Source organism: Neoarius graeffei, chromosome 21 (assembly GCF_027579695.1).
Source record: "Neoarius graeffei isolate fNeoGra1 chromosome 21, fNeoGra1.pri, whole genome shotgun sequence".
Taxonomy (NCBI): domain Eukaryota; kingdom Metazoa; phylum Chordata; class Actinopteri; order Siluriformes; family Ariidae; genus Neoarius; species Neoarius graeffei.
In genome coordinates, this window is record NC_083589.1 from 45,696,013 (window position 1) to 45,720,834 (window position 24,822).

Sequence of the window (24,822 nt, forward strand, 5' to 3'; positions counted from 1 at the left end):
TTTGAAGGCATCTTTGCTCTACAGCATTTCTTTGCATGAGCAATTAGTACAGTTTTATAAGGAACTTATCTGGTAAGTTTTACTGAGCATCTTATAGAATCAGCCACAGTTCTACTAGAGACTTTGTCACACCAGTGTCTGTCTTCATGCAGCAAAGCCCAGCAGCCTGTCTTATATTTTTTTTTGTCTAAAAAGTGGTCTCTCACATCATATGCTGCTTTCTTTACTGACATAAACATTTTTCTGTAACATTTAATTTTGTGCTGGAAAACTAATGTTTGGAAATAAATGTTTTTGTACTGACTCAATAATGTAGAAGTCAGATAATAACCTATAAGACAGGGTGTGTATGACTTTTGCACAGTATAAAATTACTAGTAATTCATGTTAATGGTGCAAAAGTGTATTATATGGCTGAGGGCTTGGAAAACCTGTTTGGGAGACTGTAATGAAGGACAGACTGCTTTGGCTTTATATAGCCCCCCTTCTGAGCCTGTTCAAAAAGAAAAAAATGTGGTGAAGTCAATAGGCATTGTATATCACCAAACACAGTCAAATATTTTTACTAAGAGCAAATAATACAAAAAAACCACAGTGCTCAGAAGCTTACAATAAACACAGTAAATTTTACACACACACACACACACACACACACACACACACACACACCTGTAGCGATTTACAAGAATTGGGCTCGACATTCTTGTGTTATCATATCTTCACATCACAATGGTGCAAGTCAGAATAGTGTGAGAATTCAAATTACACTTTAAGAACACAAACATATTGAAGGAAACTGGAGGGACAACTAACTGGTAGGAAGTTCAAAGTTAAGTGTGTCAGCAATGTTTTTGATGAAAAATGAACGGGCTATATTTGTTCTATAATCCTGACATAAATTATTCACTTCTCCCGGATGATATAAACTCTGGCACATGCCCACTGCCTTGGTCTTGTGTCAGCATACACACAAGGAAGGAGGACTCAGATTATCATGTCGTGATGGCAACCCAATTTACATCTGTAAATGATTAAAGGGTCTGCAAAGTAAAAGCAGATGCATATATTCCTCAAGCTGACTCCGAAAAGCACACACAAGAGATGCAGTAACTCCTCTTGCTTTTTGCCTTACCTGGATTTTGCAAAGACAAATGGGAAAACAGGCAGAACAAGTGGACGGACACTATTTGGTGCAAAGACAGGTGTTCTCTGAAGATTCATTTTCACAAGAACACAAAAAGATCAATAGGAGACACAAGGGTCTGCGAGATCATATTGTGGAATACTTCACGTAAGAACTATTCAATCTAAAAACTGAAAAATCAGTGAAGCTAAAACATCATGCTACAAAAAGGTCATTTACCATGTTTCAGAGAACATTAAACATTAAATGGTTTGCTTATTTTGTTTGCCTAAATTTGTATGTATATTTGACTATATTTCATTTCAGTTTTGTTTGTCATGGGAAAATTTTCTATATAGTTTAATTATTTGCATGAAAAAGGCTAGAAATAATGAAACTGTATGTTTGTGTTTTATATTACTGTAGGTGTGATTCAAAACGTATAAAGAATGCAGCTTTGTCTTTTCTCCCCATCATTGGGTGGATGAAAATATACAAATTTAGACAATGGCTGCTGAACGACATAATATCTGGAGTCAGCACAGGACTGGTAGCTGTACTGCAAGGTAGTATTTTGTTCTTTTTTTCCACTTCCTTACTTAGGATGAGGAGTGAAATGTTTCAGTTGTCAGGTAAAGAAGGTGATATCACAAATTTTCCTTTCAGTCCAATAACAAATACTACCAAAACAAGTATCCAGAAACATACTGATACTGGCATGTCTCACACTGGCATGTCTTTGCCTCTCGATGAATTGTTGGTGTGGAAAACTCCAAACATTGCTTCTTATCCTTTTTAGCCATATCACTTTCAATACACATTCACTGTCTCTTTTATGTTAGTGCACATCTGCTTGATGGTCTACTGGGTGTAAGGACAGAAAGGAAGAAAAAGTAGTTCAGGAAACTCTTCTTATACAGTATATATTTCATACACCTGGCCTAAATGTAAACTATATAAATTTACAAAACAAGTGTATTAGGAGCACCTTTACACCTACTCATTCATGAAATTATCTAAGTAGCCAATCAGCAGTGCACTGCCTACACAATTCAGATGCAGGTAAATAACTTCAGTTAATGTTCACGTTATTCGTGGTAACTCAAATAATTACTCTTTATCACAGTGGCGAACAGAAAAGCATTTCAGAATGCACTTTAAAATACATTTTAAAATGTGAGGTGGATGGGCAGCTGAACATGGGGGGAGAAACATTGCCTGGCCTTTCCCCAGTCTTCAGTTGTCCAAGTTTAGTGAGTCTGTGTCCACTGTAGCCTCAGTGGACTCAGTGCTGTTTTACTGGCAAAGGGAGGATGTTCAAAGTATGAAATGCAGGGGTGCCAATAATAGTGGCACATGTGTTTTTGTTGAAAATAATTATTTCTTGACGAGGGATTTGTTTTTCTCTGAATAAATGTATTTCCATTAAAGGTTGGATTGTTCTCATTTATTCAGTGTGAGATAAAGCTACTTCACCAAAAGGTGGATTTTTTCGAACCCCTTTTATTAATCTTTACAGGGGGTGCCAATAATTATGAATGGCACTGTATATGTAGTTCAGCAAGGAATTTGAAATAGGAATTTTAAATGATTTTCAGAGTGAAAATGAGAAGAAACTGTACAATACACGAATCTTACAGATACGAGTAATATTTATCTCATATTTCTCCAGGACTTGCATTCTCCTTGCTAGCGAACTTACCACCAGGATATGGACTATACTCTGCATTTTTTCCTGTATTGATCTACTTCTTCTTGGGCACATCCAGACACCTGTCAGTAGGTGCGCAGCTCCTGATGTAGTACTGACATGGCAGCTCAGCAACTGATATGCAGATTTTAAGCTTTTCAGATCTTATGTTGGTCTATCTGACTCTTTCAGGTCCTTTTCCCGTTCTGAGTCTGATGATTGGCAGTGTTGTAGAGAAGTATGCACCTGATAACGGCTTGCCTGTATATAACGTTACTGGATTTGAGGGACTGACCCAGGAGCAACAAAGAGTTATAGTTGCCTCTTCTGTTACATTTCTTATGGGCCTTTTTCAGGTAGCCTATATAAATGGTACTTTTATCAGCTTCAGATTATCACATTTGTCAGATGATATCAAGATAACATCATTCTTTATAAATGTAATTGGAATTAATTGCTAATCTTTACAAAACATAGGAAAAGAAATAACACATTATACTGTAGTTGTACACACTAAGGAACATACGAAGAACTGTTTGAATTAAAATATAACGTCAGCAGTTAAAATACAATGAATAGATATCAATAAAAAAAGGATAATTCTGCATGATTTCTCAATTTTCATATAAATCGTTCCCAATTTTTTTCAGCTTGGTATGGGGCTGCTGCAAGTGGGCTTCATAGTCATTTACCTGTCTGATACTTTGGTATCTGGGTTCACAACTGCTGCAGCAGTTCACATCCTTGTATCACAGCTCAAGTTTGTGCTTGGGTTGGATGTACCAGGCAAAAGTGGAGCATTCAACATTTTCTTTGTGAGTATAAAATGAATTAAGAAGATAGTTGTAAATCTAGCATGTTTTGTTAAAACTGATGTGGAACAACATATTAATATGTTATTCAAACTGCTTTTTAAAATTGAAGTATACATATTTGAAGATTTCATATTCCAGAGTTTCTATTAATTTCATTTCTGTTGGTAAAGGAGAGATAATGGGCTATTTTTCCCTGCCATAAAACAGCATACAATTTGGATGCCTGTTTAGCAGAGGTGGATATTTAGTTTTCTCCTTATAGTGCATAAATATAATCTGTACTGTTGCTCAGCAGTGGGTAAAGATATAGTGGCAGGAAACACACATTCTGGCCTTTCTTTTATCGAGTGCTATAGGGTCATTATATGGGAAAAGTGGATTAGTAAAAACTGAAAGAATGGTTTTATTCTTAAAATACTTGTTTTTATAAGTCATATTAATTTTTGTTTCCAGACTTTGGAGAAGGTTTTTGTACAGATCCATAAGACCAATGTGGCTGATTTGCTGACCTCCATTATAATCATGGTAGTGGTGTATATAGGAAAGCTCCTCAATGACAAATTTAAGCTGCCTGTGCCCATTCCAATCGAAATCATCATGGTGGGTATCTCCTGATAGACAACATTTCAACATTGCTGTATTTCTCACATATCGAAAGAGATTCTGTAAGCCCTAATGTTTACTATACTGTCTTCATTAGACCATCATTACTTGTGGAATCTCTTATGGATGTAATTTTGAAGTAAAATATAATGTGACGGTGATTGGAGAGATGGTGGATGGGTAAGGATGTAAAATATTTACTTTAAGAAAATCTGTAATATGTTAATAATAATCAAACTTGACCAAAAAAAAGTGATAGCAGAATATGTAAAGATTTAATATAGACAGTATTTACATAGCAATAATGTATTATATAGAATGGAGCACTCAGCATATACTGTATGAGGTATTGAGTTTTGCCATTCATATCTTTAGATTTAAAGCTCCATTTGCTCCAAATGTGGACGTGATGGAACAAAGTGCATTAGATGCTTTCCCTATAGCGATAGTAGGCTTTGCTGTGGCTTTCTCCGTGGCTAAAGTCTACTCTGTCAAACACGACTACATTATTAATGGAAATCAGGTGAGAATAAAAAATGACTGTGAATGTGCCTTCCATTTGAAATGTAATCATATTTGTGGCAACTGTACCAATTTTTTTTTTTTTTTTATGTTAACAGGAGCTCATTGCTTTTGGAGCAAGTAATATATTCGGAGCAGCTTTTCGATCCTTTGCAGCCAGCACTGCACTTTCCAGGACAGCGGTACAAGAAAGCACAGGGGGAAAAACACAGGTAATTATAAGAATACTTCTCCAGATCCCTTTACTACACAAAGCACTACCTTTGAACTTTGTAGTTAAGATGTGAAAGACTCAGTACATACCAAAGGTTTATGTATGCACTATTGTATTATTCAATATTACATCTTATCTTTGTTGTACTGTACAATATTACATCTTATCTTCTTTGTGTTTTTTTATAGTTTATGAGGGAAACTGTCGTGAAAATTTCTAAAGGTTTCAGGTTACCATTTGTAAGCTTTATTGCTCAAATGAAAACTAGGTATGAAATATTCACTTTTTTTTTAAACAGATAGCAGGTCTAATCTCAGCAGTTATAGTATTGATCGTCACAGTTGGAATAGGATTCCTGCTTGAGCCACTACCCAGGGTGAGTGAAAAGGAAAATTTGAAAAGGACCAAGGAAATTCTCAAAAGATATTGTTCACATTTTCATACTGTCATCTTTTTTTCCATTGACTAACTTGTTAGAGGACAGTGACTAATTAATTTCTATTATCAAGTATTTTTATAGTTATCAAAGTTTCTAGTTATCAAGCACATTTTATAGTCATCTAAATGTATAAAGATATCAAAATGTATAAATTTACCAAAATTTATACCTATAATATTTATATCTATAATTTTTATGGTCATCAAGTTATCAAATACATTTCACAGTTATCAATGTTTCAGTAGTCATAAAATAGAAATAAGATTTTTAAATGCATGTTTTAATAGAATCATCATAGAGGATTCAACAGATGCATTACCTCCACACTACATAAATGTAGAAACAATTAAACATTCTTGCATTTTTCTTCAACACTGTCTTACTTGTTTTTTTTAGTCTGTTTTGGGAGCTCTTGTGATTGTGAACCTCAAAGGCATGCTGATGCAGTTCAGGGAGATCCCATACCTTTGGAAAAAGGACAAAGCTGATTTTGTGAGTATTCTCTTTGTTTCTTTTTAAGGCTGAACATCCACCTATTTTATATCAATATAAAAAACACAATTTCCCACGTTAATAATCTCAATCTCTAAAGAGAACAATAGACCAAGAGTAAGAGTGGATGTGAGTATTTTTATTGGTGCTTGCATGACCAACTAGATAGAACTCGACGCCAACGGCGTCGATGGGGATGCCTCCACCCAGTAGACTACACACCTTTATTAAGTTGTGATTTGGGGATGGACATTTGACCTCACAGTAATCTTCACCTGGTGAAATTACTTGTATTAGCCTTGGAGATATTGTGTTCACAAGGTTTTCGGACAGACATTTGACCTCACAGTGACCTTGACCTTAGACCTTTTGATCTCAAAATCTAATCAGTTTATCTTTGTCCCCAAATGCACAAATGGTGAAAGTTTGGTGAAATTCCTATGATTTGCCTTGGAGATATTGTGTTCACAAGGTTCCTGGACAGACATTTGACCTCACAGTGACCTTGGCCTTAGACCTTTTGATCTCAAAATCTAATCACTTCATGTTTGTCCCAAAGTGCACAAATGCTGAAAGTTTGGTGAAATTCCTTTCATTAGCCTTTGAGATATCGCGTTCACAAGGTTTCGGGACGGACGCACGGACGGATGGAGGGATGCACGCACGCACGGACAGACGGACGACCTGAAAACATAATGCCTCCTGCACCTTACGGTGGTGGAGGTATAATAAAAATACTCCCAGTGCTGACCCTTTCTAAACCACACAGCTCCATTTACCCCAAACTCTTCAATCTTGCGCCAACCAGTTATTCAGTAATATGACATCATGGACTTTCAGATATGGTTTAGGACACAATGTGACATCATTAATTCATTCATTCTCTATACCATTCCTTCTTATCCATTGCTGATTGCAGGTGAGCTGGAGACGATCCCAGCTGACTTTGGGTGAGAGGTGGGGTACGCCTTGGACAGGTCACTAATCTATCGCAGAGCTAACACAGAGAGACAGACAGCCATTCACACTCACATTCACACCTTTGGGCAATTTAAAGTAGCCAGTTGACCTAACCTGCATGTCTTTAGACTGTGGGAGAAAAGCAGAGTACCCTGGAGAAAACTACGCAGGCATGAGGAGAACCTGTAAACTCCATACAAAAATGCCTCAGTCAACTAGCAGGTTCGAACTTGGAACCTGTTTGCTGTGAGGCAACTGTGCACCACCGTGCTGCCTAGAGAGTGATTTATATCATTTATAAAATATGAGCAAGCACACCCATCTCCAAATGTTTGGAGGTAACACTATGCCAGAAAAGCAAAAACTTATGCAGATGATAAATACAGACTTTTCTTGGTATTTTCCAAGACTCTATATTTAAAAATGAGATTATATTACTTTAGGGCTAGCACGGTGGTGTAGTGGTTAGTACTGTCGCCTCACTGCAAGAAGGGTCTGGGCTTGAGCCCAGTAGTCAACAGGGACATGTCTGTGTGGGTTTCCTCCAGGTGCTCTGGTTTCCCCCACAGTCCAAAGACGTGCAGGTTAGGTTAATTGATGGCTCTAAATTGACCATGAGTGTGAATGGTTGTTTGTCTCTATGTGTCAGCCCTGCAATGATCTGGCGACTTGTCCAGGGTGTAGCCCGCCTCTTGCCTGCGACCCTGCACAGGATAAGCAGTTATGGATAATGGATGGATTCTATTACTTTATAATATCATTTATACCATAGTGCTCTTGAATTCTGCATGGCCAGAAGGTGCCAATATTAGCACCAGCTGTAATTCAAATCACAGGTACAATTAATGTGCTCATTGTAAAAGGTTATTTTTCCACAGTAACTCTCACACAAACACTAACATGGCAGATGTTCCACCTAATCTAAGCCTAAAAATGGATTTAAAATATACTGTTATTTAACAAAGAATGTCCAGTCATTGATATGGTGAAGCTTTCTGTAATTTAACATTTATGGAAGGAGTCTCTGGTTTCAGCACTTTACAGTTTCTCAGTAACATTTTTTTGTCTTATTAACTTCAAAATATTGAAAAAAGAAAGAAAGGCTGGCCAAAAACTATATATATCTGCTATAACATAAGTAATAAGTGTGCACAGGGTGATTTAACACATGTTCCACAATATTAAATGGAACTATAAACCATTACATCAACCACCCGATTACAGTATTGTCGGAACAACACGGGGGAAGTCATACGTACAAAAAGCAAACAATTTGCTTGAATGCCATAGACTACTCTGTGTGATTGTAGATGTGGGAACTATTCAGACTCAACAATAATATTTCCCGATTTAGAAATCCACATGCACACAGCACAAACATTCGTTGAAAAGAATTTGTTCAGGGAGAACAAACCATACAAGGAATAACAATATTACAATAAATTGTTTTACTAAGCTCGTTTGGCTTATCTTTCAGGTATATCTACACAACCCACTCCTTATGCAATGTGGTACCCAGATCTGACATCAAATGCTTGAGCCACCTTGTTAGGTCATCAAAAGGCATCCTAAGGCTAATGAAGATGATGAATTGTCATTTAACATGAATGAAATATAATTCTCCAACCACAGATTCCATTTTAACCATAACAGAAATGAGTTTATTCCATTCACCCAGTGAAACAATAAGAAAAAAAAAAACTACCATAATATTGTGCCTGGTGTGTTTGTGCGCGAGTGTGTTTAGGAAGGTTATCTTGATATTCTTTTCATGCTTTCTCATTTTTTCTCTTTCTTTTCTTGTTCTGTGCCCCTGACATTTTCTTTTGAGCTTTCTCCATCTCAGTTCCTTCTCTATGTCATGACAAATTGATAACTTGGACCAGAGGGTACTGCAAAGCCTCATGCTCTAGAATCTTTTATTGCCATGTTAAAAAAAAAAATCTATAATACAGCTCACTCACTCCTTCCAGCTTGTCTCACTTATCTGTGTGGGGTCACTGCCACGTGGACTCTATTGATCCACGCTTCATATTAACTGGAACATAGTTTTATGCCAACTCCCCATCCTGCCAGAGCCCTCCCATTTCTGGGCTTGGGAAACAACCATTCACACCTATGGACAATTTACAGTAGCCAGTTAACCTAACTGCATGTCTTTGGACTATGGGAGAAACTGGAGTACCTAGACGAAACCCACACAGACACAGGGATAACATGTAAACTCTACACAGAAAGGCCCCCACCAGCCATTGGGTTTGAACCCAGAACCTTCTTGCCATGAAGCGACAGTGCTAACCACTGCACCATGCTGCCCATCTGTAATACAGCATTTACCTATTTTAAATGACAAAATGAAAACAAATGACAACAGAGACACATTTTCATATCTCATATATGTATCCATCCATCCATCCATCCATCCATTATCTATAGCTGCTTATCCTGTGCAGGGTCGCAGGCAAGCTGGAGCCTATCCCAGCTGACTATGGGCAAGAGGCAGGGTACACCGTGGACAAGTCACCAAATCATCGCAGGGCTGACATAGAGACAAACAACCATTCACATCTATGGTCAATTTAGAGCCACCAGTTAGCTTAATCTGAATGTCTTTGGAATGTGAGGAAAACTGGAGCACCCAGAGGAAACTCACACAGACACAGGGAAAACATGCAAACTCCACACAGAAAGGCCCCCGTCCGCCGCTGGGCTCAAACCCAGAACCTTCTTGCTGTGAGGCGACAGTGTTAACCACTACACCACTGTGCCACCTCGTATATGTATGTTTTTCTCCATTGTTTTGGTGCCCCCCCCCTTTGCATAGCACCACTATACAAGGCATATGTTGCATACCCCCTTTTTGCACTTCTGACTTCACTGTGTTAATGCATCACGTCACTCTGTCATTGATTATTTTCCTTTGACAGCACACCCCGTCATGTTTTGTTCCTTTCTTAAAGCAAATACGTAAATGGCTTGAATCTATAGAAGAGAAATTACTTGTTAGCTACATTAGTTTCATAGTGCCTAAACAGGCAAAGTTTAGACACCTGCATGGGACGTCTACATTTAAGGCAAGTGCAAAATTGTGTAAGTTTTATTTGCCCCAAATTTTTAATTTTGCACAAAATTGTGTTTTTCTTTTTTTCTTTTCTTTTTTGCCAAAGAATTAGCTGGATTTTGTGTCATCCATCCAAAACATTAAACAATCTATAACCTTGGGTTTTTACTTAGTTCTAAGAAAGTTTTACTCTTATGCTTTCTCTATTTTGACTGCCCTCTATAACCATCCCTGTTTCAGGTCATTTGGGTTGTGACATGTGCTGCCTCCATTATTCTGAGCCTGGACCTGGGACTAGCTGTAGGTATTGGTGTGCAACTGTTCACAGTCGTCTTCCGTACTCAATAGTAAGTTTGGACAGTTATACAGTACATGCAATATTCAAGCAACACAAAGGCCAAAATAAATGATCCATTATTTCAGCACCAATGTTGCATGCTCATTTTTTGTCCCAGTCCACGTTGCTCTGTACTGGCAAACATCATAGGCACTGATATCTACAGAGACCGCAAAGACTACACCTCTGTGAGTTTCTGCTCATATTTTATCTAATATGCTAACATTCTCACCATCAATAAAATATGATGCTGTTCATTTTTCCCCCTTTGTTTACAGATTCATGAACCTAGCGGAGTAAAAATATTCAGAATCCCCTCACCAATATTTTTTGCAAACATCGAGTTCTTCAGGGAAAAACTAGTGCAAGCTGTAAGTGGTTCATATGTTGTACTGGTTTGAGATCAAGACAAGAGCAAGACTTTTAACTGTTAAGACAAGGCCAAGACCAAAGAGAAGACCAAGATCAAGGCTGTTCTTTATTTGTTTTGTAGAGATTACCTACACTAGCATTATGAAAAATAAAATAAGCTAAGGTTAGCTACCATTGTGGAAAACAGTGACCTAATTTAGCCAACTACATTAGATAGTTAGCTGTGTGTAGATGGTTCAGAAAAATAAACAGTGCTGAAAGACTCTCATGGTTGCCAGAGGACGAGCCCCCCACTGTAACTCTAGCTATGTAATAGGTGAGAGGCTGAGGGCTATAGAAACGGAGATTGGTGTCACCCAATGTGCCTTAAGGCCCTGGTTCATACTAGGACAGGAGACTGCCTGGGAAGAGCAGGTACAGGCATGGGAGAGACTTTGACAGTGTTGAAAGAGATTTCAGAAATAGCCAAGTAGAAGTGGGGAAAGAATACAAACCACACTAAGTAAAAGTGTTATTACTGTAGTAATAATTCACTTGAGCATAGGTAAAGGATCAAGAAAATGACTTAAGAATAAGTACGTTGTCTTATGAAAAAATAACAACTTGAATAATTACTGAACACCACTGTACTTCATCAGCAGTATATTAAGAAAGTTAACATTAGATGGCTAGCTTCTTCTTCTTCTTTTGGCTGCTCCCGATTAGGGGTCGCCACAGCGGATCTTTCGTCTCCATTGCTCCCTGTCTTCCGCATCCTTCTCTGCCACACCTGCCACTTTCATGTCCTCTCTCACCACCTCCATGTATCTCCTCTTTGGCCTTCCTCGTTTTCATGTGCCTGGCAGCTCCATCCTCAACATTCTCCTTCCAACATGCTCTGCATCTCTTCTCAGGATGTGCCCATACCATCTCAGTCTCATCTCTCTTAGCTTAATTCCCAAGCTCTCCACATGTGCTGTCCCTCTGATGTGCTCGTTCCTTATCCTGTTCAACCTTGTCACTCCCATCGCAAACCTTAACATCTTCAACTCCGCCACCTCCAACTTTTCCTCCTGTTGCTTCGTTAAGGGTACGGTCTCCAATCCATACATCACAGCTGGTCTCACTACTGTCTTATACATCTTACCTTTCACTTTTGCTGGGACTTTCCTATCACAAATGACTCCCGAAATCCTTCTCCAACTGCTCCACCCTGCCTGCACTATCTTTCTCACCTCACTATCACAGCCCCCATTTTCCTGCACAGTTGACCCCAGGTACTTGAATTCACCAATTTTCTTTACGTCTACTCCTTGCATCTTCACTACACTCTTATCCCCATTTTCATTGATGCACATATATTCTGTTTTGCTACTGCTCACCTTCATTCCTCTTCGTTCCAATGCATACCTCCATCTCTTCAAATCCAGCTCAACCTCCTTTCTGCTTTCACCACGTATCACAATATCATCCGCAAACATCATGTTCCATGGTGAGTCTTGCCTCAGTTTGTCCATCAAGCTGTCCACCACTATCCATATTATATTATATTATATTATATTATATTATATTATATTATATTATATTATATTATATTATATTATATTATATTATATTATATTATTAGATGGCTAGCTAACTTAACCAAATGCTATTGGGGTTAGACATATACCTAGACATGTACGTTAGATATTGAACTGTGAAATGCCACTATCTTGACAGAATTTGGCTTGCATAATATTAAAAAAAAAACATTAAAAACTGAAGATACATGATAAATTGGGCCAGAGATGCTCTGTCTAAACTTTCTTAAACATAGCTACATTTACTGGCGGAAGTATAAACTTTAGAGTTATAACAATATACTGTAGTAAAAGTTATGTGAATGTGGTGGCTCTCTCTCTCTCTCTTTCTTTCTCTCTCATGAATGGAATTCTGACATTTCCACTTAATATTTTTATCGTAGTTGAGACACAGTGATGGCTACAAGTGCAGAAACCTTTTATTTACACAGGAAAGTCAAAGCAACAAAAAGCAGCAGGCATGAAAATGCGAGAGTAGAAGGGAGGAACAGCATGAAAAATAAAGACAAACGCAAGACCAACTAACAGAAGCCAGGGTTTAAATAAGGCAAGTGATAAGTGTCCAACGTGAAAGCAGGTGTACGTGGTTAAGCATTAATAAGCAGGGTCTATGGGAGTAGTTCGAAGGGTCATGCTTGAAGGCTGCATGGTGCAGTCTGGGAAGCGCAGCCTGGAAGTCTTGTGAGGTGCTGCTTCTCAGTGCTAGTGTGACCATTTTCGGTCTGGGATAAACTGCAGATAACTGAAACAGAAATGTTATATATAGTCTTTGCTTGAACAAAACAGATGTTCAGAAACAGGAAGAGAACTCACTCAACAGAAATGTGAGGCAGCATGACTCGTGGCATGTTTTGAACTAGCTAATGTCTCAGCTTGGACTTTTCACAAGATTGGACTTGCCACCTCGTAAATTACATGTCATATCTGGTCTCACGTGGTTTGCGCTCCATAGCATTCCGTTGAAAACAATCAGGTGGGAATACACGATATCCGTTATTTTTCCATTATGGAAGACTGAGTGGGAATGAAAATTTATTATCTATTCCATGTTGTTTCTACCTCATATAACAGATTTTGTATGTGATAAGGGCTTGAGATCAGGAAAACTCCAACCCCAGTTAAAGCAGTTTCACACCTTTTACTTCCCTGTTGTTGTGTTCTCAGGTGGGATTCAGTCCACTCAGAGTTTTGAGAAAGAGGAACAAAGCACTGCAAAGGATCAGAAAAATGCTAAGAAATGGGGAGTTACACATATCACCTGTAAGTCCTGTGTTATAAACAGCAAGTTATTTTAATAATATCATATTTGAGCTGTATTTTTGCAAGAATTGTTATTATAGTATAATAAGATTATAATCCCAAATTCATTCTTAACTCAGATAGAACCTTATTAAGAATTCTAAGGTCATGATGACAAAAGTCATGACACTTATTCCTGTTCTTGTCAATATTCACTGTCAGAAATAGGGGTATGATAGGAGTCCATTTCTGTGCCCCAAGGTGCAATCTGCACTAATGTACCCCCTAGGGCTCATTATTGGACCTCAAGGTAACTATGTGTACCTTTTAAAGGTAAATATATTTTCCCAAGCAGTATATAAAGGGTCCAAGTAAGTACCTTAGAGGGTACTTCCCCAGTGACAAGCTGTTGTACCCCTAAATTCACAATAATGCACTTTATTTTCTGAGCATGCAGCATAAAATGAAACTATTTCAGTTCAACAAGCTCATCCTTTAAGAACTTATTTTTATATTTTTAAAGCGAGAAAAAAAATCATGTACTTCATAATCAAAGAATGGGAAGAGTCATATGCTTGCATAAAAGTCTCACAAACTTCACGTGTGCAGTTTTAGGGCATAACATGCTGAAATGCACTTTCACATGTTTTTCACATGATCACATAAAACCTTCTGATCCTGTGAAATGTATGTAAATTTTCTGTAAAGGTATACCAACACAGTTCTATGTGTTTGTATAACTTTGTACAGTGGTGCTTGAAAGTTTGTGAGCCCTTTAGAATGTTCTATATTTCTGCATAAATATGAATTTAAAAAAATCATCAGATTTTCACACATCTTAAAAGTAGATAAAAAGAACCCAATTAAACATACAAGACAAAAATATGATACTTGGTTCATTTATTTGTTGAGGAAAATGATCCAGTTTTAAATATCTCTGAGTGGCAAAAGTATGTGAACCTTTGCTTTCAGTATCTGGTGTGACATCCTTGTTGTACAGCAATAACTGCAACTAAACGTTTCCGGTAACTGTTGATCAGACCTGCACATCAGCTTGGAGGAATTTTAGCCCATTCTTCCATAAAGAACAGCTTCAACTCTAGGATGTTGGTGGGGTTCTTCACATGAACTGCTTGCTTTAGGTCCTTCCGCAATATTTCTTTTGTATTAAGATCAGGACTTTGACTTGGCCATTCCAAAACACTAACTTTATACTTCTTTAACTATTCTTTCATAGAACGACTTGCATGCTTAGGCTTGTTGCCTTGCTGCATGACCCACTTTCTCTTGAGATTCAGCTCACTGACAGATGTCCTGACATTTTCCTTTAGAATTTAGTGGAATAATTCAGAATTCATTGTTCCATCAGTGATGGCAAGCTGTCCGGCCCAGATGCAGCAAAACAGGCCCAAACCACAATACTACCACCACCATGTTTCACAGATGGGATAAGGTTCTTATGCTGGAATGTAGTGTTTTCCTTTCTCCAAACATAATGCTTCTCATTTAAATTCAAAATTCTATTTTGGTTTCTTCCATCCACAAAACATCTTTCTAACAGCCTTCTGGCTCGTCTACGTGATCTTTAGCAAACTGCAGATGGGCAGTAATGTTCTTTTTGGAGAGCAGTGGCTTTCTCCTTGCAATCCTGCCATGCACACCATTTTTGTTCAGTGTTCTCCTGATGTGGACTCATGAACAAGTTCACATTAGCCAATGTGAGAGAAGCCTTCAGTTGCTTTGAAGTTACCTTGGGTTTCTTTGTGACCTCTTAGACTGTATACACACCTTGCTTCTGGAGTGATCTTTGTTGGGTGACCACTCCTGGGGAGGGTAACAATGGTCTTGAATTTCTTCCATTTGTACACAATCTGTCTGACTATGGATTGGTGGAATCCAAACACTTTAGAGATGGTTTTGTAACCTTTTCCAGCCTGATGAGCATCAACAATGCTTTTTCTGAGATCCTCAGAAATCTCCTTTGTTCGTGCCATGATACACTTCCACAAACGTGTTGTGAAGATCAGACTTTGATAGATCCCTGCTCTTTAAATAAAACAGGGCAAGTACTCAACTCCTGATTGTCATCCCATTGATTAAAAACACCTGACTCTAATTTCACCTTCAAATTAACTGCTAATCCTAGAGGTTCACATACTTTTGCCACTCACTGATATGTAATATTGGATCATTTTCCTCAATAAATAAATGACCAAGTATAATATTTTGCCTCATTTGTTTAACTGGGTTCTCTTTATCTACTTTTTGGACTTATGTGAGAATCTGATGATGTTTTAGGTCATATTTATGCAGAAATATAGAAAAATCTAAAGCGTTCACAAACTTTCAAGCACCACTGTAGATCTGTACCATTCTTTCTTACCCATTAATATTTTCTGAATATTTTCAGAGAGGCTTTGAGACCATAGGTTGCTCAATTAACGAGATGTCAGAGGATGAGAGCAACATGGAGGGCTTAGATAAGCCAATAGACTTCTCAGACCTTCCAATTCAGGTGAACTGGAGAGGAAAGCTTCCTGCCAACATCTCTGTTCCTCAAGTGGACATCCACAGTCTTGTCTTGGACTTCTCTGCTGTCTCCTTCCTTGACATCTCAGCACTCAAAGGCCTTAAAATGGTGATTTGTCTCACTAAATATTTAAGAGTAATTTCAATGCTTAAGCCACCAAAAAAAATTGAGAACTATTTTTAAAAAATAATCTCCTGGGAACATCCAGCCAGCTAAACAGGAATGTTCATTAAGTATTCAACTCATTCGAAGAAGGTTGGGCTGTAACATTCCTGCGATGTTCTCAAAACATCTGTTGTAATAATGCTTTGTTTCACAATGTTAATAGGAAGTCCTCACAGAATGTCCCAGACATAACATTATGGAAATGTTTGAATTAATATTACATCCACTGATCAGCTATAATATTAAACCTGGTGATGTCAATAATATTGATTATCTCATTACAATGGCACCTATCAAGGGGTGGGATATATTAGGCAGCAAGTCAGTTCTTAAAGTTGATGTGTTGGAAGCAGGAAAAATGGGCAAGAGTAACGTTCTGAGCAACTTTGACAAGGGCCAAATTGTGATGGCCAAATTTTGGATCTCCAAAATGGCAGATCTTGAAGGGTGTTCCTGGTATGCAGCGGTTAATATCTACAAAGTGGTCCAAGTAAAGACAACCAGTGAACCAGTGATAGGGTCATGGTCACCCAAGGCTAGCCCATCTGGTCCAATCCCACAGATCTCCTCTAGCACAAACTGCAGAAAATGTTAATGCTGGCAATGATAGAAAGGTGTCAGAAGACAGTGCAATACAACTTATGTATGGGGCTGCAGACCGATCAGAATGTCAATGCTGACCACTGTCCACTGCTGAAAGTGCCTACAATGGGCACATGAGCATACCAAGTACACACCTTCATGGCAACAGTATTCCCTAATGGCAGTGGCCTCTTTCAGCAGGATAATGTTCCCCGCTACACTGCAAAATTTGTTCAGGAAAGGTTTGAGGAACATGGCAAAGAGATCAAGGTGTTGACTTGGCCTCCAAAATCCCCAGATCTTGATCAGATCGAGCATCTGTGGGATGTGATGCACAAGCATGTCTGATCCAGGGAGGCCCCACCTCGCAACTTAGAGGGCTTGAAAGGATCTGCTGATAACATCTTGATAGCCTTACACAAGAGTTTTTCTTAACACCCAGAATGTTCAAAAAACATTTGTCTAATGTAAAAATTCTTCGGGGTCTGAATGTGATCTTTCTTTACACAGATATTAAAGGAATTAATTCGAGTGGATGTGGAAGTCTACATTGTTTCATGTGATGGTAATTATACTGTAATTTTAAGTTTCATATGACATTTTAGTGGTCCTTTCTCAATCATTAACCACTTGTGGATTGTGTTTGTAGTGTACATCTTGGAGAAACTGCACAGTTGCATGTTTTTTGATGACGAAATCAAGACGTCAATGTTCTTTCCCACTCTTCATGATGCCATGGTGCACATTCTGCAGATACACCCAGATAATTCACAGGAAAAGGTACAGCAATATTTTAAGAAATGACCCAACCATGTGTTAAATTCCCATTCCTAATCATTAAACAGTTTAAAGAATGTCTGATAAGTTAAACATCAAATAGATTCACAGTTCTTTATTGAGAGTGACAAATATCATCCCTAGACTCACTAACCCATGAATGTCCTGTGCATGTGTATTCACAGAAGACAAGCTTCAAAGGGTCAATCGGCCAGACTGATGGATTATATCAACGAAGATCTGAAATTCCGAATATTACAAGTCTATAGATGTTTTATATCAATATTAAGAAACAGAACACACAATGAACATGTATATCATAAAATTGTATTGTCTCAGATGTTTATTACCAAGTTGTGGGTTAGATGTCCGCAACCACCAAATTCAAATGCTAAAAGAGACGCACATATATAACACAAAAGCAGGAACATTATTCCATTAATAGACAGTGCTGTACAGTCAATTTTTTTTTTTACCAGGTGTACACATCAGTAATGGGAATTCCAGCTCTTTTTTAATGAGTCACCAGACTTCTCACTTTCAGCACCAAAGAGAAGAATTTATAGCAGTGCGCTACGTTTTTGCTTTCTGAAATTCAGTAAACATCCCAGCATTAATTTTTTTAATGTGCTGCTGTAACTACATGTAACATAAGACTCAATGTATGTGATTAAAGGTATTTGAGGGTTTTCAATACAGAATGCTCATGAATTTTCAAATTATAGCTCTTCAGGTATCTTTAAAGCATCAACTTGCTTGAGAATGACATATCACTAGTATACATTGCTCAACATGATTTAACAATCAAAACAGTTAATTCAATCATGACTACATGGGAAAGGTCAACCCAATCAAACACATTTCATATTTTTATTTTCTTACTGAAGTTTAATAAACTTCATTCCACATTACTTGAAAAGACCTACAAAACCTGCACACTAACTGGTGGTATGAAATTGGTATTGTAAGACTACACATGGTCACCTCACTGTTCATAGTGGCTCAGAAATGAGAGCAGTGGGATCTGTTCATGAGGCATAGTTGTAATTGAAGTGTTAACAGTAAATCTTTACACATTTTATCCCAAATAAGATGGTGGCCTCTTGTTTTCTTTAAGTTAGCTTATATACTTTGGATGCACCTTGACTCTTCTCTGAAATCAAGGGCAACAGCATTTACTAGTGAATATCAATGGCTCATCCAAACCTCAAAAAGCAAAAAAGGAGAAGAAAAAGATCAATCCTTATTAAGTGTTTAATTCATAATACATTCATGAAGTAACACATTCAACAAATTTTTAAAAATTTTGCCAAATTCATTTTTTAAATCCAAAATATTGGCCATAATTAAAGGAATATGTTCTGATATCAGAAATTAATGGTAAAGTCTTCAAACATACGCAGTCCTATTTTATACTCTAACTCAACTATACAGAGTTCCAAACCCCTACCACAGACTCATTTATGAGATCAATATTCAAAGCTATCAACAAAAATCATTCTACTGGTAATAGGGTCTATACCGGCCCTGGTCCGGATGATGAGGTCCTGGAATCTGTCCCTGTGGAGGAGGACCCTGCATTCTGGGTGGAGGAGGTCCTCTGGGAGCAGGCCACATCCCAGGACTGAGTCCCCCTGGTTGGTTGAATGGTGGGCTAAGGGTACCTTTATCCTCAGAGAACTGAGGATTGTAATGGTGTGGTGGTGGGGCATTTACTGGACCCGCGTGTTGAGGTGGAGGGCCAGGTGGAGGATGGTTCATGTACGGTGGCAACTGACTCATGAGGTGTCCAGGAGGAGGGGTGATAGGAGGAGGAACTGAGGACAAAGGTGGAGGAGGGGCTTGGCTAAAGACCTGTGCTGGATGCTGCATTGGATGAGTGATTGGGGGTGGAGGAGGTGGAGGCCCGTAGCGCTGCTGAGGTGGAGCCATCATGTGGTGTGGGTGGGAAACCACAGGCTGCCCTGGATATTCTCCTGGGTGGTGATGTGACGGGGCGTTCACAGGCTCACGGGAGGCAGAGCTTGCTGAATCATCCTGAATGGGGACGGTGATGAGGTTGCTATGCTTCCGTGTGGTCACTGTAGTAATGCGGAATGTCTCCTGAGCGAGAGAGCGAGGAGGCCCCATGTCGGATGTAGGAGCCTGGCCAGGAGGGGGCCGGAGGTCATCATGAGAGGCAGGAGGTGGCTGAGTGTAGGGGTCATGAGTGGCGTGTGGAAGAGGGGGAGGGATGAGCACATGGGGTTTGGGCATGTGAGTAGGGGGCACACGGAAACGCTCTGAAACGTCAGAGCCAGGAAGATGGTGAGGGTCAGAGCGGCCTGCTGAAGTCTTGCTCGCTCTCATGTGGCGGTGGTTGATGTGGGCCTGCAAGTCTCTCTGTGAGAGGTAGGTACGTTTACAGCCCTGAACGATGCTGCACATGAAAAGAGAGCCGCGCTGACACTGTTCAATCCGCTGAACTGGGTCTGTACAGCTATACAAAGTCAAACTGAAAGGATAAAGAGGATGAAATACTGAATACATGCGCTACATGCTATGGTTAAAAATTTTGCTTTTAACATATTTTGTGTTTTATTGCACACATTTAGGGGAAATTTCCTCCAAACTTACCCTGGGCACATTTTATCACCTTTCCTTTCATGAAGTACTGCACATTCATAGCAGAAAACATGTTTACATGGAATCTAAAGGGGGGGGGGGGGGAGAGAGAAAAGCAGCAGCTCAGTAGGAATTCACAAGAAAGGTACCACTGGGCATTTCAACTTGTACACAAAGCTCACCATGCGTCCATAAGTCTTAATGGGGAGACCACACTTGTCACAAAAATGAATAGGAGTTTCATCTTTTTCACCAATCAGATTAAGCTGGAAAAAGAAGGCAAATTAACACAGAAAGTAAAGGTTTTGTTAAATGATGTTATCCTGCTAATGAAATGGGTACAAATATTGATTAATGCATAAAGAAACAGACAGAGGTCTTAAACCTTATAATCCCAAAAAAATGGCTGGGGATATCGCCGCTGATTAGCATAAGCATCTCCTGATTTTACCCCACAGTCAAACCTCTCCTCCTGCTTGTAGGCAAAGCTTTCTGTTACGAGAAAAATGATATAGATGTTACTATTCCAGACAACGATGCACACAGTATGAATTGCATTGGGCAATGAGTTGAAACTCCAAGGTCTCCGTGTATCTATGAGGGAAATATGAAAACACTTACTTCTAGCCTGTTTAGGGAGAAGCTTGATGGGTATCCTCCTTCTAACATCAGGACCTCCTAATGCCCCCTCTGTTCCCTGCATGTCACTGTCTGCATATATTTAAAAAACAAAAAAAAAAAAAAAAAAAAACTGGGTAGTTGATTCTGGTTTTAAAAGCAGGTTCAAATTCAGAAAGTTGAAGCATTGCAGTTTGTAGATTACAAGCTGACTTCTTTGCATTTCGCATAATCACTCTGTCAATGACCAAGATAGATCCCTGTTGAAGCTATAGTGCACTCACCAACTATTTGCTGATTTAAAGGAAACAAAATCCACCCTGAATGGCTTGCATGTTAAGTTTTATAATTAACGTGATTTTCGTTCAAGATGCATTCTGCTAATAATCACACAGATCGCTAAATAGCCAAGTCGAGTCACTGCTGGAGTTTAGCGCAACTGCATCTTATGCCGCTTTTCCACTACAAACGCGGCTGAGTCGGGCTGAGCGGGGCTGTTAGAGTTGCATTTCGACTACAACCGCGCTGAACCGTGCTGGCTGGAAGTGGGTGGACACATTGGGTGGAGTTAGCGAAAGTGGGTGGACGTCACGTGATGTCGTTAAGCAGCGCAAACAGTGACATCAGTGATCTTTTAAGCGGTAGTCTCACGACCCGAATAGTAAACAATAAACATGGAGGACATGGAGTCGTTAGTGTTGCTGGTCTTGGTGCTGTGGCTTGTTGTCACCGACAACGCCAACAGATACTGGCAAGAGCGTATAGATGAGGCGAGGCGCATAAGGCTTCAGAAATTCTCGTAATTCGTAATTCTTCTTCTTCCGGGTTTACGGTGTTTACAGATCCCAGCGCGCTCGCGGGGCATGTGTGGGCATGTGAGGACACTCCTCCTCACCAATCAGTGCACAGGGGAGTGTCTGCTCACGCCCCCAACCTCACTCGGCTCGCTTTGGCTCGCTTCAGCCCCACTCCAAAACGGTGCGAGTTTTAGGGGCTAAGCAGGGCTGAAACGAGCTGAGTCGTGCTGGTTTTTGGTAGTCAAAACGCGAGCCGTGTCGGGCTGAAGTGAGCTGAAAAAGGGTAGTGGAAAAGGGCCATTACTGAATCTTCAAGCCTGTTTGCTGTCTGCACTGCTTCTAGGCTGGATTTCTGATTAATGTGATGTTAAAGGAACAGTCCACCGTACTTCCATAATGAAATATGTTCTTCTCTGAATTGAGACGAGCTGATCCGTACCTCTCCGAGCTTTGCGCGACCTCCCAGTCAGTCAGACGCGCTGTTACTCCTGTTAGCAATGTAGCTGTCGAAGCGCGCAGAAGGTGTTAGTATGCCTGTCATTATAGTGCGGACTTTCCATAGCATAGAAAATCGCCACGTTTCAATTTGTGTAACTGAACTTTGTTTCATGTCACTGGTCATATAAACCTATGTAAACAGGAAAAACGTGGAAGAGTTTGGTCGCATCTAACTACAGCCCCAAAAAATACCATTGGCCATGCTGAGCCTAGCTACATTGCTAACAGGAGTAACAGCACATCTGACTGACTGGGAGGTCGCGCAAAGCTCGGAGAGGTACGGATCAGCTCGTCTCAATTCAGAGAACATCATATTTCATTATGGAAAATACGGTGGACTGTTCCTTTAAAAGTCACAGGAAAATGGTGAAAGAGAAAAGAAGCTCTTGCTCTTTTTATCACATATTTGAAATCATTTAATATTCCATCCTATTAAACACCACTGTAACGGGATCAGCAATGTCCCCCTGTGAGGTCACCACGAGACTCAACCTGTTACTTCACACAGGAATAAAGAAGATATCGCATCAACTAGTATGTAGCACAATAATCACTAAGCACAAATATTTCAATACATGAAATATATAATGAGTTTTAGGGTGGAGATTTCCTTTAAATGCCTAATTTATGACCATAAATTACAAGTGTAGTTGGTCTGTTTGAGTACGTTTTACAGCACGTAAATATAAAAGAAACAAGATGCAAAGAGCTCATGCACTGTATAATGATCACTGGATCACTACAATTGGATGTAGGCATACAAGTAAACAAACAAATAGTTGGGGCGGGGCGATGAACGGGGCGGGGCTTACAGACGCCTCATGGTTAGTGCAGCACTGTGGCCACGCCCAAACACGTCTGTAACGTTTAATAGCTAGCCAACAACCAGCAAAATATAACACGGTAAGTATTTAAATGGTAGCTATTTTTGCATGAGCCATGATTTAACGATAACATTATACACCACTATACGTTTGATAGAGAGTAAAAATAGTTTTATAATTTACGAAAGCACCTTTCTGCTAGCTAGTGCTAAAAATGCTAACCTCAAGGCCGAATCATCCACTGTTTTAAAACAACTAAAATAAGAAAAAAAGTAATAACCGTGAACAGGTTAAATTATCTACAGTCGTTCACTCTATCAAAAAAGCCATACGTCCTACACATAAGTCCCATGTTGCGAGCATGAAGCTAATAAAAGTACTCTATTGCTAAATTAAAACATGCAAAGTGTGAAGTTCCCTCCTTACCAATGGCATCCATAGCTGGGTGAAGCCGGAACTGCTTCCTGCTTCCGGTTTGACCCTTTCAACGCAAAAGTCCTCCTGCGGCCTCAGTCAAACTCTCATTAAAAACGGGAAACGTGATACATTGGGTGGGAAAGAAATACTGCAAACGTCTGCCTGTCGTTTTGACAGCGAATTTGGTCGAAAGACAAGGCCCCATTTTTAATTACCACACACATCTGTCTACTCACCAGCAGGGGGCAGACGTGCACTCACATCACCAGTAATATGGATGCCAGTGAGGTGTTTACATGCGAAGTTTGTGAGTTTTCCACTGCATACACCTTCTACGGCAGGAAACCACCAAAAACCAGAAACATTGGGTATGTATAATCTCAACAACTGATAATCTTGTCTGTGTTCCACATTCTAATGTCACATAAAATCTAATCAGAGGTGTCTGATCCATTAGTAGGCTGACATGTGACTATAAGAGCCAGAGCATTTTAATTCAAGATTAATGCAGTTTGCTTAATGAGCATTAATTCACCTAAAATCTAAAGGCAGCCTTCTGTAAAAGTTTTTCATGGTGCAGTTATTTCCTGCCCTGTTGGTTTTAATAGTCTCTCTCTCTCTCTCTCTCTCTCTCTCTCTCTCTCTGTGATATACATAAAATAGTTGTTTTTTTAAATATTATTTGTATCACAAACATTCAATAATTAATTAATTTTCCTTTATTTAGTGTACACATTGGTGTAATCAGTCTTTAACCCAACTACACTGTAAAAAAAAATCTTGTCAAATTTACAGTGAAAAACTGGCAGCTGTGGTTGCCATTTTTTCACCGTAAAAAATACAGTGACAGTGTATATGGCTTTACGGTAAGGTATATCAACACTTGTAAAAACAACAGTTTGAAAATGTTCAATTTTACAGGTATTCAATGTACAATAATCAATACATAACTGTTAATTTTACGGATATTCATTGTACAATAAACAATGATTCAAAATGATGGTTACAAGCAATGATCTACTAGACAGATATATTTTTTAGAATCTTTTTTGGGCTTTTTTCACCTTTATTGGATAGGACAGTGCAGAGACAGGAAATGAGCTGGAGAGAGAGACGGGGAGGGATCGGGAAATGACCTCAGGTCAGGATCGAACCCGGGTCCCCGGATTCATGGCATGACGCCTTAGTCGACTGAGCCACAACGGTGGGCATGTTTTAATTTTTTTAACAGGGCAATGATGTAATTTTAACTATCACATTCTGTTTTAGTATTACAGTTTGTCTGTGTTTAAACTACAACAATTTGTAAATTCTACAAAAAAATATGATCAATTCAACATATTCTTACTGTTAAATTAACAGTGGTATTTGGTTAGGAGTTTTACAGTATATTGATGTAAATTACACACTGCTTCATTGTTTTTGTATTTACAGTTTTTTTATGTCATGATTTTACATAAATTCACTGTTAATTCTACGGACATTTTTTACAGTGTATATTAGAAGTTCAAAATCTTACACATACCAGTCTTGCCCCTATCTCTGTCATCATAAATTAATTCATTCTACTTCAGTAAGCAC

The 24,822-nt window shown here is 39.0% G+C and overlaps 3 protein-coding genes across 6 annotated transcripts in view; 2 read left to right on the top strand and 1 right to left on the bottom strand.

The window, feature by feature from the left end:
- The first annotated feature begins 898 nt into the window (after nucleotides 1–898).
- slc26a3.1 (solute carrier family 26 member 3) lies at nucleotides 899–18,177 on the top strand. The gene is made up of 19 exons (XM_060903233.1): nucleotides 899–1,291; nucleotides 1,550–1,689; nucleotides 2,796–2,906; nucleotides 3,006–3,169; nucleotides 3,464–3,628; nucleotides 4,082–4,228; nucleotides 4,329–4,411; nucleotides 4,607–4,754; nucleotides 4,852–4,965; nucleotides 5,266–5,343; nucleotides 5,803–5,898; nucleotides 10,160–10,266; nucleotides 10,375–10,444; nucleotides 10,535–10,627; nucleotides 13,355–13,450; nucleotides 15,840–16,067; nucleotides 17,217–17,271; nucleotides 17,356–17,486; nucleotides 17,669–18,177. Exons 1-19 carry the CDS (start codon nucleotides 1,152–1,154, stop codon nucleotides 17,750–17,752), a joined length of 2,250 nt encoding a protein of 749 aa, XP_060759216.1. The 5' UTR covers nucleotides 899–1,151; the 3' UTR covers nucleotides 17,753–18,177.
- Nucleotides 18,178–18,723: 546 nt separating this feature from the next.
- Nucleotides 18,724–23,352, bottom strand: cbll1 (Cbl proto-oncogene-like 1, E3 ubiquitin protein ligase). Of its 3 annotated transcripts, XM_060903230.1 has the most exons (6): nucleotides 23,251–23,350; nucleotides 20,709–20,798; nucleotides 20,473–20,579; nucleotides 20,270–20,353; nucleotides 20,100–20,173; nucleotides 18,724–19,977 (listed from the first exon to the last, which is right to left on the bottom strand). In XM_060903230.1, the coding sequence occupies exons 1-6, from the start codon at nucleotides 23,261–23,263 to the stop codon at nucleotides 18,984–18,986; spliced, it is 1,362 nt and encodes a 453-aa protein (XP_060759213.1). In that variant the 5' UTR covers nucleotides 23,264–23,350; the 3' UTR covers nucleotides 18,724–18,983. The 3 variants fall into 3 exon arrangements, with proteins under 3 accessions (XP_060759213.1, XP_060759211.1, XP_060759212.1); XM_060903228.1 differs by having other exon boundaries at nucleotides 20,473–20,798; nucleotides 23,251–23,352; XM_060903229.1 differs by lacking the exon at nucleotides 23,251–23,350 and adding an exon at nucleotides 23,047–23,243 and having other exon boundaries at nucleotides 20,473–20,798.
- cdpf1 (cysteine rich DPF motif domain containing 1) overlaps nucleotides 22,810–24,822 on the top strand; it is a 4,012-nt gene continuing 1,999 nt past the window's right edge. The window contains exons 1-2 of one of the 2 annotated variants that reach the window (XM_060903232.1): nucleotides 22,810–22,903; nucleotides 23,484–23,609. In XM_060903232.1, the coding sequence (XP_060759215.1) occupies nucleotides 23,515–23,609 (95 nt within the window). In that variant the 5' untranslated portion in view covers nucleotides 22,810–22,903; nucleotides 23,484–23,514. Of the gene's footprint in view, nucleotides 22,904–23,480; nucleotides 23,610–24,822 lie in introns of both variants that reach the window. The other variant, XM_060903231.1, reaches the window with a different exon arrangement.

Bases quoted from the DNA above. Each gene is read 5' to 3' on its own strand.
- slc26a3.1 (XM_060903233.1), top strand. From the start codon at position 1,152: ATGGGAAAACAGGCAGAACAAGTGGACGGACACTATTTGGTGCAAAGA. The intron at 4,966-5,265 runs GTAATTATAAGA...TTTTTTAAACAG, and splicing joins GCACAGGGGGAAAAACACAG to ATAGCAGGTCTAATCTCAGC. The intron at 17,487-17,668 runs GTACAGCAATAT...GTGTATTCACAG, and splicing joins CAGATAATTCACAGGAAAAG to AAGACAAGCTTCAAAGGGTC.
- cbll1 (XM_060903228.1), bottom strand. The intron at 20,354-20,472 runs GTTTAAGACCTC...TTCTTTTTCCAG, and splicing joins CATTTTTTTGGGATTATAAG to CTTAATCTGATTGGTGAAAA. The intron at 20,174-20,269 runs GTGAGCTTTGTG...CCCCCCCTTTAG, and splicing joins TTAAGACTTATGGACGCATG to ATTCCATGTAAACATGTTTT.